General features: G+C 33.7%; 2 protein-coding genes across 2 annotated transcripts; one reads left to right on the forward strand and one right to left on the reverse strand.

Annotated features, from left to right (window-relative positions):
* Positions 1 to 1,136: 1,136 nt before the first annotated feature.
* Positions 1,137 to 7,889, reverse strand: LOC145594725 (glutamine--fructose-6-phosphate aminotransferase [isomerizing] 1-like). The gene is made up of 11 exons (XM_081651060.1): positions 7,459 to 7,889; positions 6,526 to 6,698; positions 6,087 to 6,198; positions 5,491 to 5,636; positions 4,063 to 4,224; positions 3,107 to 3,467; positions 2,769 to 3,019; positions 2,561 to 2,675; positions 2,107 to 2,362; positions 1,795 to 1,963; positions 1,137 to 1,428 (listed from the first exon to the last, which is right to left on the reverse strand). Exons 1-11 carry the CDS (start codon positions 7,685 to 7,687, stop codon positions 1,345 to 1,347), a joined length of 2,058 nt encoding a protein of 685 aa, XP_081507186.1. The 5' UTR covers positions 7,688 to 7,889; the 3' UTR covers positions 1,137 to 1,344.
* Positions 7,890 to 11,638: 3,749 nt separating this feature from the next.
* LOC145595647 (uncharacterized) lies at positions 11,639 to 14,108 on the forward strand. Its single transcript, XM_081652064.1, has 3 exons — positions 11,639 to 11,852; positions 11,943 to 11,995; positions 13,658 to 14,108. Exons 1-3 carry the CDS (start codon positions 11,762 to 11,764, stop codon positions 13,778 to 13,780), a joined length of 267 nt encoding a protein of 88 aa, XP_081508190.1. The 5' UTR covers positions 11,639 to 11,761; the 3' UTR covers positions 13,781 to 14,108.
* The last annotated feature ends 369 nt before the right edge of the window (positions 14,109 to 14,477 follow it).

Consider the following 14,477-nt stretch of genomic DNA (forward strand, 5'->3'; position numbering starts at 1 on the left):
CTAGGTATCTAACCGATAAAGGTGGATGACTAATGACAAGCGTATAATGATGTAAACTTTCAGATCTAATAGATACCAACTGATCAACTATTATAATTTTTTAGAGCAATTATAATTCATTGTCATTTAAATTTGACATTTTTTTTTTATTGAGTTTTTGTCATCGATAAATTTTACTCTACACATTTTTGTATTTGCTCAATAGAAGCACCCCTAGGAGCCAGCCAAATATGAAAATAGTCTCTGACAGCCCCTCGCGTGGCTTCAGCCCTGGGGGCCTGGATTGGAGCATGGCATAAGAACCAAGAAACATAAGTTCTTGGTGTGGTAGTAATGCAGTATAGATGCATGGCAATAAAGTTTGTTGCTAAGTAGGTTAGATGTTGGCCTACCATAAATACTTAATCCTAACATAAACATCTACTTGCAACAAACTGTTATTATATGAAGTTTTTAGTAAGAATAATTAATCTTTTTGACATTCTTTCCCCAGATAACTTTATAACTTTCACCTTCAAGTAGTCCCTCACTTGCTAGTTACTTACTGATGTAACCAATCAAGTACGCATAAGCTTAAAAAATGCCCTATCTCGTGCATATACAAGAAATCATTGAGAAAAATGTGTTAACTTCATAAGACTTGTCACTCCAACATTCTGTCACACGCGGCATACATTGATGTAATGTAGGTGCTCTTGATTTCGCTTCGTGCACAGCTAGCAAGAGTATGTTGCATTTGCCAAAAAAACCTTATTTAACATTAATTTTATCAATTAGCTCTTAAATTATATGGTCACTGGTCTTTTATGTAGTCTATTACAACATGCAGTAATAAGTTAAAGGCTGGAAGTAGATTCAGGACAAAAGTGATCAGAAAATTATGTGAGATTCAATAATTATACAAAGGAGAACAATTAACACTATTGATGACGAATCATTCATTACATTAGATGCTATGAAGAACCTTTTTGTTAAAAAACCTTGAAGATGCGGACGAAACATCTTGCACTAAGCTGTAATGAAAAATTTAGAAGAACTTCATAACATAAGAAATGCCCAAATGATGTCAGATGGCAAGAACAAACTAATGAAACTATGTTATCTAGTTCTCACACAGGAAAAATCACACATGTACATTTCTGAGAACCAATTTAAGCTAGATAACCTTAGAGATGGAGTTGGAAAGAATACAGACAACATTGGGAAAAAATATTCTCAGATTTTACATTCAAGCTAACATATTATAGTGCATCTGAACAGAACTTACATGGCCACTGTCAGGAAAGACTCTACAAACTCATTAGACAAGGAACATATCGGAGCCTCTTTCTGTACAAATTCTAACTACTGCGTTGTCACACTTTTTGCCAAATTTCGAGGTTGATCAACATTAAAGCCTCGCAATACCGTCAGGTGATAAGCTAAGAGCTGCAAGGAAGATACAATATAGTGTCAGCAAAAAAAAAAAAAAAAAAAAAAAAAAAAAAAAAAAAAGAAGAAGAAAATCAGGAATCATAGTTTCATGATCCTGGCTATCATGTTTACCAACTAGCTATACATTTCAAATTCTGTAGAACCAAAAGTTCCAAAGAAAGAATTCGATGTTAACTAAAGTTTAAATAATAATAACGATGGTATATACACGTAGGATACAAAGATGATAAAACCACACCCTGAGGGAAGGTAATGGCTTTCAGGCTTTGCAATCCATATCAAATTATACAAATTTCACAACCATCCACTCAAATTCTAAGTGATTAATAAATAAATAAGAGAAATGATTCATTTCTATACCTGTAATGGAATAATGTTGATCACAGGCTGAAGGCAATCTGAAACCTGCGGAACTTCAATTACACGACATGATCCACCTAGGCAGACAGCTGCTGCATCACCTTTGGAACACATCACGATTAGACGACCTTTGCGAGCATGAAGTTGCTGGATTACTGACTGTTGCTTGCTGTAGGACGATATTAACAGTATTATAAAATGTCAGCAACGTGGCATAAAAAAAACTCCCAAAAAAAGGAAGAGGGGGGGGGGGGGGGGGGTAGATAGGAAATTCCGTTGGTAATCTATCCTTACAGCAGCTTGAAGACTAACCTGAAGCAACCATCACGAGTAGCAATCACAACAATAGGAAGGTTTTCGTCAACAAGAGCCAATGGACCATGTTTCATTTCACCAGCAAGGATTCCTTCACTGTGCATCAGTGAGACCTCCTTTACTTTCAAAGCACCTTCTAAAGCTGTTGCATAGTTGTAACCTCTTCCAAAAACTAGGAGAGATTGCTCATTAATTAGTAGTTGAGCAAGCTCCTCCATCTCTTGGTCAAGTTGAAGCACCTCCTTTACCCGACCTACAATTCACAGAATAAATATTTAACACAATGGTACATGGTGAACAGGGTTGTAACCGTAGGAAAGGAAACAAATCAGCACAGATTCTGCTGATGACAAGTGATAGGGAGACTTCCCAAAGACTCACAAAAAGAATCATTTTCGGAAGAAAAAGTAAGATAAAAATAATGTAAATAGACAGAGTAATTATAACATACTTGGCAGTTCATATAAACCTTCAATTATAGCTTCTCTTCTGCCCTGATTAGAAATAGTGTCATCAGCAATAGCTAGAGCTAACATAGCCATCACAGCAATTTGACTCGTATATGCCTGCTCATCATGATAACTTTGGCAATTAGATGCAGAGAAAAAAAAAATAGAGCAACAACTTATTGAAATCAGATAGTAGATATATGAATGTACCTTAGTACTTGCCACACCAATTTCCGCGCCAGCATTTATATGCACACCGCAGTGAGTGTTTCTCGCAATTGCACTGCCAACTGTATTTGTTATACCAACACATAGTGCCCCATTTTCTAAAGCATATTCCAGCGCTTGCAAGGTATCAGCAGTTTCACCAGACTGGCTGACAAAGACAGCTGTATCTTCCCTATATATTGGTCCCTGCCTGTCAACCAGATCACTAGCAATTTCCATTGTAACAGGAATCCCTGAAAAACGAAGAGGTATAGTCAAATTTACAGACTGACAGAACAATTCAGATAAGAACCTAAAGGCACAAAGCACCATATACAAACCAGAAAGTTCTTCCAAAATGGGCCTGGCAGCTAGAGCGGCATTGTAACTTGTACCACATCCTATAAAAAGAATACGCCTGCTTCGCCTGATAGTTTTTAGATGATCTTTGATACCACCCAACAGCACAGACTTCGCTTTGCAAGAACCTCCACGAATAAGTCTTCCTCTCATTGTTGTTCTCAAGGACTCAGGTTGTTCATGAATCTCCTTTTGCATATAATGTTCATATTTTCCTTTGTTTATTTGTTCCACTTCCATCTCAAGAATGGAAAGTGCCCGTTGCACAGAAGAAGGTCGACAGAGAGTACCACTACTCTTCCCTTTCTCATGTTCAAACTTGAGAATTGTCACCCCTCCATCCTGAAACATTTCCCATTAAAACGAGGTAAAAATCATGGATTCAACTTTATATTGAACCAATACATTTTAATCTAATCTTAAACTTAATCATTGCTAATTAAAAGAATCAATATTCAAGCAAGATCAAGGAATGTCAATGGCTTCTTTGTCTACACCCCCTCAATGCCTAAGATATAGTACAATATAGAGATCTAAAGTCTAAACTTTGTTTATGAAAGCTGAAAGACAGAATAAATCAATATCATGGACCTATTAAAAATTTAGGAAGTATGAAATTTGTACAAAATATCATAACAAGACTTGTTAAACACTTATAAACTCAATTAATATCTCCAAGGCTCACTTCCCTTCAAAGTAGCTGCACGCACATTAACTATGCATTAGTAAGAAAATACATAAACTATAAAAATCTAGACCCTTCAAGGCCCTCATTACTTAAGATGTTCTTTAGGGTATTTCAACCTGATGATCAAATTCAAAATTTCAAAATGATCAAGCAAGCTTCTAGCACTAGACAATTAAAGTGGTGAAAATGCATGCTTTACCTAGTAACTATATAGAACTTGAATATCATATAAAATAACCACAGAATTACCTTAATATGAACTACTTCACCATCCTCAATAACCAAAACCTTCTTTGTGTGCTCCACAAGAGCGTTAGGATCACTTGAGATAAAAAGTTCTTTTGGCTGCCCATTCCTCAAAATTTTGAAGTCAGGAAATGATGCTTCAGCACTCACATCTTCTGTTAGTTCCTGAATAAGTGTAGTTTTCAGTTAGTTGTAGCATCAGGAAGAATTATCAAAGAAAAGCCACAAGTTTATGCAATAGATGATTCTACCTACCAAAAGATAGGATGAATAACTTCGACAGGAATAGAAGCCCTTATCAAATTAAACAAAATTTAAGGTTTCAAATGTGACACTCTACCAAAAATAATTACATACCGAAAATGTAAGAGTAACAATAAACCCAAAATAGATAGCCAACTATATTGAAAAGAGTGAAGCCGAAGCAAGTATGCATACAAACAACCAAGTGATCAAGCCTTCATAAAGCAGCAAGTTGGGTCCTTTAAAATACTAATAGAGCAAATTTCCATATATCAGAAATTCAGAAGGCAATCGCGCTAAACTCATTCATGTCAAACTAATTTCCTAAGACAAGCATGGAAGACCAAATTTCAAGTGAAGCCAAAACTTCTATCTGCTAAACAGTAAATAACATGGCAAGTTGGCAAATGCAAGGTATTCGTTCAACATGCCTAGTATCTGTTTGAAAGGGTAAATCTTCCAGCACAACCTCCGTAATAGAGAAGCAAAGACTAATACCTTGTTTTTATTACTTTAAATAATAAGATTTCTTTCTGAATTAAAACATCAAACAAAAGTCTCAAGATATAAGGTAGAAGGTAAGATTATAGAGCATGCCGGACTCCAATGAAAAGATAACAAATGATAGGACATTTTTAAGCATTTCAAAATATAAAACATGCAATCTCAGCAAACATCAACAAGATTATCATCTATTTAAAAGTTGGGAGGCAGGGATGAAAATGCCAGTTTCCTGCATTGATTAATTCAAGGAAAATGGTATCCTTGATTCCCTCAGATTTCCAATCTTCTAATCATAAGGTCTACAGCCTTTATAAATCGTATCCTCTTTGGGTAAGTTTTACCAAGCCTACAAATCGGAATAAAGATTCTTTTTACTACCAGTATTTATTACTACAAAAAGACTGAAGTGCATGAGTTATAGCCTTATAGGATAACAAAAATCTCTGTGCTCTTATAATTCACCTGGCATTCTCATACTTTTCTAAGTTTTAATGACGACAAAAACTTGCAAAAAAAAAATATTGCAGACATACTTGCCTTTTATCTTTTGTACTATACCACACAATATATCATATATGGAATCCATATGGTCAATCACTCCGTGACATTAACAACAAAGAGACATGTGTAAAAATTCGGTAAAGTTAAACCGTTAAACACAACAAAATTGCATTTATAACTTACTTTAACACCAATAAGCAATGGGCCACCACGTTTACAAGCAATTAACTCATTTGGATAATGTCTGCTTTTAAATATTAGTGCATATGCACCATCAAGATGCCGCATAACCTCCAGGACAACATCACTGAATGAGATTTTGTTCTCGGCTGCAAAATGAAAATTGCAATATGATAACTTCAAGTCATTACAGAAAAACATAATGCCTCAAATTTAAGTATATAACTTTTATAAATTTAAGGGGATCAAAGTCATTAATATTTGAATCATCTATTTACCAAAAATGGGTAAGAAGTGAAAACGAAGGATGACTGAGAATCACAAAATTATAAGATGCATAATTTCTAAGAGATATTGATACTTTATGCATGACCTCCCTAATTCCACCCCCTTCTGTTAACAACATCTCCACGACCAAAAAAAAAAGGAAAAGAAGAAAGTTATGATAAATCAGCCCAATGAAGTAAAAAAAAAAATTCAAACACAATTCATTATCAGGAGTTTTAACGTCTATGGCTAGGAATAACTCTATCATATCGACATGAAATCAGTGGCGAGTATAGCATCACCATATCATCAACTTCAAAAGAAATAAATACCTTCTCCTTCATTTGCTTTGTCATAAACATACTTAGCAAGCTTCGGTATTACTTCAGTATCAGTATCAGATTCAAATGTAAAACCATGTCGAACTAGAGTTTCTTTCAATACCTAAACATGCAAAAGAAACAAGCAATAAAACCAGTCAGCAGGCATTGGTAACAAGAAGAAACAACTAAACCTACCAAACAGATATTTACTCTTACTCGTTTCATACAAAAAAAGATTAAGCTATTGGCATTGTTAATCCATATTCAATCTTTTAAAGGTGGTAAAGAAACCTTTCGTAAGTAAAAACTTGAGCTTGGCAAAACTTTATGAAAGAGAGGTAGAAGCTTAAATAAAGCATGAAGCACATGTAAAACGAAGCATACAAGAATTGCAATTTTAAAACCAATGAAGTACAAAAAGGACCTTTAAAAAAAATTCAGAACAAACCTCATAATTAGTAATAACCCCATTATGAACAACCACAAACTCATTTTCAGGACCAGAGGTCTGTGGATGACTATTTCTTGGTGCAGGCTCACCGTGAGTTGCCCAGCGAGTGTGGGCAATTCCAGCATGAACAGAAAATGACTCCTCTAGGTTCAACTCTGTAGCTGCAACCTCTGTAATAAGCAAATTTACTACTGGTTACAAATTTACAATATGCATACTTCATCGAATTATTACATGATCCCGCTCAGCTCATTAATTCTTAATGCCCCACACCCGCACCCTCATCCCCAAACCCCATGAGGCTCTTTAGTCATGAGGTTCTTTCCCACACACAATAAACAACGGCGTAAGTAACCCCGCTACATTAAGTATTCACATCCTTAATGGAGTAAGACTTGCATGTTCATTACTTATTACCACTCCGGTAAAGATGTATGCTAAACCGAAACCATGATTAGCATCTATTGTGTACTATTGCATTGTGCAAAATCACATGATTAAAGCAACAATTTCAATATAGCCTAATACTTGCACTTCCAGCATCATTTACTAAAGCATACTGCACAGAACTACAACATATGATCATAACAAGATTCAATTGCTAAAACAACCATCATAATTGCCACACAATAAACTTAAACTTTCTAAAAAACATAAACCACTAAAACCCCAAACAACCCAATTGAATTCATAATTTCATGATCTAAAATCCTGATCATGATCTATAGAATTTTTTTTTTTAATGCCCATGAAAAAATTCATTACACCCAGATGAAATTCCATAAAACCCAGAAAATCCCACAATTCAAAACACCCAAAACAGATGAAATTCCCAGAAAAAACCCTCAAACCCAGAAAATAATTCCTGAAACCCAGTAAAACCCAGAATTCAGAACAGTCGAAAATGAAGAAGAATGTGATGAATTTAACCTTGATAGACGGATTTAACGAGGGATTCAATGTTGCCCTCTTGACGAAAAACAAGAGGAGGAGGAGAGAGAGTGTAGGAGACATCAGCAGAGAGAGAAGAATCAATTGAAATTCCGGCGGAATCATAACCCCGATACTCCAAACGCCGTAATCCATTGAAGAGAACTTCAACAATGTAACGTCTTTCTCTGTTAACATTGAAGTTCAAGTATGCAAAGATCCCACACATTTTTCTTTGATTTTTCCTTGAATTCTGGTTCTTCTACTAAGGAATTGGTCGGAGATCGAAGGATATTTGTATACAGAGGAGAGAGAAAGGAATGAAGAAGAAGAAGGGATGTCAATTTTGACTTTTTGACTATATGATGAACAGTAATTTCCTGGGAATTTTAACTGATTTTTGAGGTTTATAGATTGGGAAAATTCTAAGGGAATGGAATATGAATTTTGGTTACTAAAAATGTTCAAAATTGGTATGTTGTAACTTGTATGGAAATGTAATGGACATGGACCCATTGAATTAGACAGTTTAGATTTCATACTCAATATAGAATTATAGATTCATCGGAATCTAATAAGTCCCGACGGATCAAATCCGATCCAATTTCTCAGTAATTTTGTTGTCAAATTATAAAGGTGAGAAACATTTCAAATTGTTAGAAAATGAGATACGTGAGAGTTTGGGAGGCCTAGAAGATGGTGGTAAGCAAGGTAAATACATTTAATGATAGTGGTATTTTAAAAATTTATGATCATATGTCAATTATTCTGAAATGGCGCAAAAGCTAACGAACGCCCCAGTGACGTTAGATAAGCTAGCTAAAATTGGAAATATTAAATTAAAATGAACATCAATTACACCGATCGACGCATGATTTTGAGCGGATGTATGAAAAAGAATAATATATCTATTATCAGAAATTGAGCGAATGTATGAAAAAGAATAGTATATCTATTATCTGAAATTGAGCGGATGTATGAAAGACACCCTCTAAACAAATTTAAATCATACTGTATAATAGTGTAATTAGTCATTTAATAGTACATCGTAATATTAATATGGCCAGTCATAAATAAATTTTAGTTTTTCTTAGCAATCTACTTGTATATAAGACTTTCAACAAGAGTAAATTATGAAATTGCTCATTTTGACTTATTACAAAAATATTTTTACCATCTTGATTATTAACTTTGAATTTTTATTTTGATATATACTCATACTTTAAATTCCCATTCGCAAAGAATTATCACATTGATTGTAAAGTTGAATGATTCAAACTATTAACGTGAAAAACTAGTATTGCAAATATACAACAACTAAATCTAAACTGAGATATTGTAGTAAATTCATAGAAACAGAAACAACATGACCAAGGTGGTGGTGGCTGATGAATTTGATGATCTTATTTATTTATTTTTTTTTTTCAAGACAATTAACAGTCAGGAAATGATTGATGACCATCATATATATTGTTATATTAGTGGAGCAATACACGAGTATAATAATTAATGATTTAGTGGTACTTAACAATTAAGATAAGTGCTAGTGCATGAAATCATGCATCATGTGAACTTGAATTGTTTATTTAGATTTAAGTTGGTAAGTTTCAGCATTCCATGTGATTCCTGCCCAAAATCAAGTACTTAATATATCATGAATATTAAATTAAGCCACACTGATCCATATGCTCAATTAAATTAATTTAATCCAAAACTGAGGATTATTGATCATAACGGATTACCGACCACTTGTTGACTTAGCTCATGTATTATGAGCTAATTAAACTACAAGATTCATATGCTCAATTAAATTAATTTAATCCAAAACTGAGGATTATTGACCATAACGGATTACCGACCACTTGTTGACTTAGCTCATGTATTATGAGCTAAACTACAAGGTACGAAGTGATGTTAAAAGACAAACTAAAAGCTACACACGGAATATGAGCTAGTCTTAGTAGGATGGATGGATCGGAGTATCATACTAGTAACTAGTGTTAGGCCCGAGCGATGCCTCGAGTTACTGCATTATTTCCATGACAAAAAATATTTATTAACATTTAATTTTTATTGAATGACATGTAATATGGTAATAGCTTAGTGACTAACACGTTGGAATATAAACTTTGAGGTTGTGGGTTCAAATCTTGTACGAAATTATTAGACATGGAGTGAAAATCGGATTAATGAGGAGAGCACCACGTGACACCTAAACTTATGTGGCACAAAAACAAGTTACCTATATACCTATTGAATAAATTATTGATCCATATAATGTTTATTAGACACGCACAAATAGGAATGGTAAACATGAACTTGAATTTTTCTAGCTATTAGTCATAAACCAAGGGAGTTGACCTATTCAAACGAGTATTATTATGACTTGTCAACCAAGTTAAGCATAAATATAAGCTATTATTTAAACCTATATTTTAAACAATCAACTCGACATCATTAACAATACAAAAACTCAAGATCAAGTCATCATTTTTCATATAACTTATCCAAATTCCAATTATAATTTAAAAACAAAATGGGCTAGAATAACGATAATACCTTCATACACGAATTTAACGAGTGCATCAACATTGCCTTGATTGCGAAAAACTAATGGGAAAGGATTAAGACAATAATAACTTAATAATATGCCTTCATTTTTTTTAGAATTATAATGTTGAAGAGATGAAGAAGAATCAAAGGAAATGCCAGCTGAATCATAACCACGATATTCCAAACGACGCAAAGCATTGAAAAGAAGTTGAAGAATGTAAGACCTCTTCCTACTAACATTGTAGTTTATGTACCCAAATATCCCACACATTATTGTCTTTTTAATTTCTCTCTTTAGTTAGTTTTGTATTTACTTTATTTTGGGATTTGGGTTTTGGGATTTGGCTACTTATAGAGAGGAAATGATTAAATAATGATTTTTATTTTATTAGTAATTTTATATTATACATGTAGTTTTATATAAAAATTGTTAGACTTTTATATGTAACAAGTCAACACATTTGGCCATTTGCTTATAAATAATGAAATAAGAAGAGGTTTCATAATGTTTCAAAAGTAACCACACTTTTTTTGCTGGAAATTTAAGTTCATTAGTTGTCATATTATGTGTCTGTCTAAAACATATTATGTGTAATTTGGACAGCCTATAAACTATACTAGAGTTGGTCAACTAAATCAAGTATTAGTATTCCCACTAAAAGTTTATCAATGAGTCCATGACACATTATTAAACTTTGACTAAATAATAATAATAATATGATTGCATTTAAAATAGAAACGTTGGTCATATTGATCAATAATTAAGTTATTTATCAAAAATATGATTTTCAATGGAAACAAATCAAACAATATTTTATTGTCAAAGTTTTGAATAATGATTCAATATAGAAATGCCTAAAACATTCGCTGTTAATAAAACTTATTTGAAAAAACACATTAGGACAAACAGTACATTATTATAAGGAGGTGTTTGGTTAATGTAATTTGATATAAGATATAGTTTTAGAATAACTTAAATCCATATCTTGAGTTTTTTTAAATTTTTTTTATAAATTTAAAACATATAGTTCAAACCCCAGAGTACGGGATTTTGAGAAACTAAGGAGGAGGTGAATTTTACTCATAACCTTTTAAGTATTGTATCAAAATAAAAGGAATAAAAAATATTTATCAAAATACGTGGATTTTGCTCACAACCTTAGAAGTTCTAAACCAATATCATCATAGATTCGTATGTTCATTAGTTGATCCAAACTTTTACCAACCTATAAATCAAATGGCCAGTCAATTATGAACAAAATTCACTAAAACAGATGATTAGAAAAGTCCATATTAGTTCAATCAAAGTTATAAAATATTCAGAAGGAAGGGCAATGGTGTAGCTCATACACTAGCTCTGGTCAGTAGGAACTACAATGAGATGAGAATGTGGATCGAGAAAATCCCGACTTATGTGTCGAATACTATTGTTTTTGATTGAATAAATTTATGTCGAATTTTCCCATAAAAAAAAGTTATAAAATATTCAGACAAGAATACCGTATTTTAGGTGAAAAATATCCATAACATAACTAAAAGTCTAAAACTCAATTTAGCTGGCCCAACCAGGGCTCACTGGCTCAGGCTAACCCATCCTTTCCTAAGCCAACCAAACAAAACTCGAGTTTGCAGACTCACCTTCCTTCTCTTTTTAATCAACCAAAAATAAACGATTTTGCAGAAAAACCCTAATTAATAATCTTGAGATTGTGAAATTAGGGCTACAGTTGCAGAAATCAAGCAGTCGAAGATGACGCAAAAGGCGAACATGTTCAAAGGTCAATCCAAGAAGAAGGCTGCTCCTCCCAATCGACATGGCAAAGCTTCTCACATTCGCAAAGGTAATTCAACTTAAACCCCATCATTTTCTCTCTCTTAAAACGCCATTAAACTTGCTTTCTAAAACCCTAATTTCCGTGGTTGAATTTCAGGGAAGAGAGCAATTAAGCCATCGAAGCTTACCAAGGAAATGGATGATAGTCGGGTATTGTAATTTTACCCTTGTTTTTGTTTAATTGATTGAATAATTTTGTTTTGAATAGGCAATTTTTTAGGGTTTATGATTGATTGTGCAGATTTTTCGTGTGGGGTGAGTTGCTGGGTTGTTTGATTGATTGAATCCCATTGTTTGATAGATTCTTATTCTATGATAAACATATCATATTCACTTTATATGTTGAGCAATTGGTATGACATGATAAAATTTCCAAAATAAAGATAGTACTCACCCTGTAGCTTGCACATTGTTGGCTCGATTCGTAATCTTTCGCAGTATGGTGAACATTGTGGGACAAAGGGTGTACCTTTCTCATTAGTTATGTGAAATATGTGATGAAATTGAGCTTAGAAAAAGGTGCTTGCTTGAGCTGTAGTAGTTGTACCAATAGCTGGAGTGGACTTTGCTAGTAGTTGTTGATTATGAAGATAATCCCATGAGGCGTAATGTGTAATGGTGTGATTGTAAAAGTTTGCTCACCTGTTTTGTTATTTGGGCGAGAGCTCATCTTTGATAATTTTGCACTGTACAAACTAGGTTATGTTTTCGCTACATCTGCCTTTGTCTTTCAAGTGATAACTTATCAATCCTGTATTTAGATCTTTGGTAAAATCCATCACAGTGATTGACTTTGGTGGACATTCAAGTATTAGATGGTGATTTATTGGAAGACATTAAATATTTAGGAGGCTTAAGATTGGTGATAAATAATTAGGAAGCTGAATGTTGTCTGTGTTGATGGGCAAATGTTATGACTTATGACAAAGGATTTAATTAAATTTGCCAATGGTGTGCTGATTTATGTTACTCTATTAGGCTACTAGCACTGTAATGTTTTTCACTTCCAGAAGACTGTGTTAATCAGTTTTGAGGGTATCTATAGGGGTTTACACTACTTTAGGTTATCCCTCTTAGATGTCATGCTCCTAGGAAGAATTGCTTGACTCAGTAGGGATGCTTTTGGTTAATTATATTGATTGATTAGTTCCATAACTTAACCTGATATGTTTATGGGAAAGAGGCAAATAGCATTTTATATTTTCTAGAGTTGCTTTTCTGTTTTTCTTTAGTACATCACTTTTGGTCTTTTGCTGCTTAATCATTGTTCAAGTTTGCAAGCCAATTTTCCCATGCAGCTTTAAGAGCTTTATTGTTAAGATTTTACTTTCTTGCTTTTGTATATTTGTAGAATCATTTATAGGTATAGGCTATAATCATGTAAATGTTGTTTTTGATACACCATTGAAACATTTACATAATGCTTTAGATGTTTGCTCAAGTGTTTGTTTCATGACATAAAAATGGAAAGTTAAATTTCTAGGATATGGATGAATGTAGAGTTGTATGGTTGGCCAGTACATAAGAATTTGAACTTTCTAGGAAGATTTGCTTCCCACAAAAATAGTGGAAGTTGCTTACTTAGCCCTCCCCAAGTAATTGGTACTTTCCACATGAAGTTTCATTTCCCATGACCTATTAAACAACATTTCGCGGTTAGGAAGGTAACTACAAGGGTCTAATGATTTCATGTGAGTATGTGACTTATCTTATATGTAGCCATGTTCAATGAAATTGCACAACTGAATTGCATTTCCTAATTACTCTCACTAAACTCACACACCCTGTCTCTTGTCTGTTGTGCTCAACCAGGATGTAAGCAAGTTCATTAATTACTGCAATGAAGTAAAAGCAGCCACAGTGGCTTGCAAGGATGGTGGATACCTTAGCATTGTTAAAACATCACAAGAACAATCAGGCAGTAAGAAGGAATAGGCGAGCTAGCTTTGGCGATTATTCGTGAAACAAAATCACAAGGATGGAAGGCCATACAACATTGTAAATGAAGTTTTGGGAGCTAGATCATATCATCATACAACTAGGGCAATATAGTGTGTGTTATCCTTTCCTTCTCAATTCAACTGTCATCAGAGTTTAATTCTGTCTCTAATTCGCACAGTCATCAGAGTTTAATCTGATGGCTAAAAGAACTCCTGATTTTTGCCTTTTTTGATCAAGTCCAAATTTTGTCGTTTGTTTTTGTTGTAATGTACCTCTTATTTTCTAATCATAATTTATACAATTCCTTCAAATTTTAGCATAATTAACCTATTCTAAGCACTCAATATGGCAGATTACTTGGATTATACTACATTATGCAGGTGACCGTTGTAGCGTCAGCACGTTTTCCAAATCCATTAACAATGTTTTATTCTCTCTACTCTGTTCAGCCATCAGTTCTTGCCCTTCTTGTGCTGTGGGCCTATGTCAGTTAGGTTTGCATATTATAGTAGTTGGACAGTTTGGGCCCAATGGGCCAGACTTTTAAAAAAAGAAAATAAAGTAATAACACATGGTTAAAAAAATAAATAAAAAAAGCTGATCATTTTATATCATCTAAATTTGAGCTTATGTAAGAGCATATCCAAATTGTTAATTGATTCAGACTTTTCGCTGATGTGGGGTCCACTGC

The sequence above is a fragment of the Chenopodium album genome, chromosome 19 (assembly GCF_948465745.1).
Source record: "Chenopodium album chromosome 19, dcCheAlbu1.1, whole genome shotgun sequence".
NCBI lineage: Eukaryota > Viridiplantae > Streptophyta > Magnoliopsida > Caryophyllales > Amaranthaceae > Chenopodium > Chenopodium album.

Excerpts from the sequence above, each read along its gene's own strand:
- LOC145595647 (XM_081652064.1), top strand. The coding sequence starts at position 11,762 with ATGACGCAAAAGGCGAACATGTTCAAAGGTCAATCCAAGAAGAAGGCT. Across the intron at positions 11,853-11,942 it reads AGCTTCTCACATTCGCAAAG|GGAAGAGAGCAATTAAGCCA; the intron begins GTAATTCAACTT and ends GTTGAATTTCAG. Across the intron at positions 11,996-13,657 it reads AGGAAATGGATGATAGTCGG|GATGTAAGCAAGTTCATTAA; the intron begins GTATTGTAATTT and ends GTGCTCAACCAG.
- LOC145594725 (XM_081651060.1), bottom strand. The coding sequence starts at position 7,687 with ATGTGTGGGATCTTTGCATACTTGAACTTCAATGTTAACAGAGAAAGA. Across the intron at positions 4,225-5,490 it reads CATTGCTTATTGGTGTTAAA|GAACTAACAGAAGATGTGAG; the intron begins GTAAGTTATAAA and ends ACACTTATTCAG. Across the intron at positions 2,676-2,768 it reads TTGGTGTGGCAAGTACTAAG|GCATATACGAGTCAAATTGC; the intron begins GTACATTCATAT and ends CATGATGAGCAG.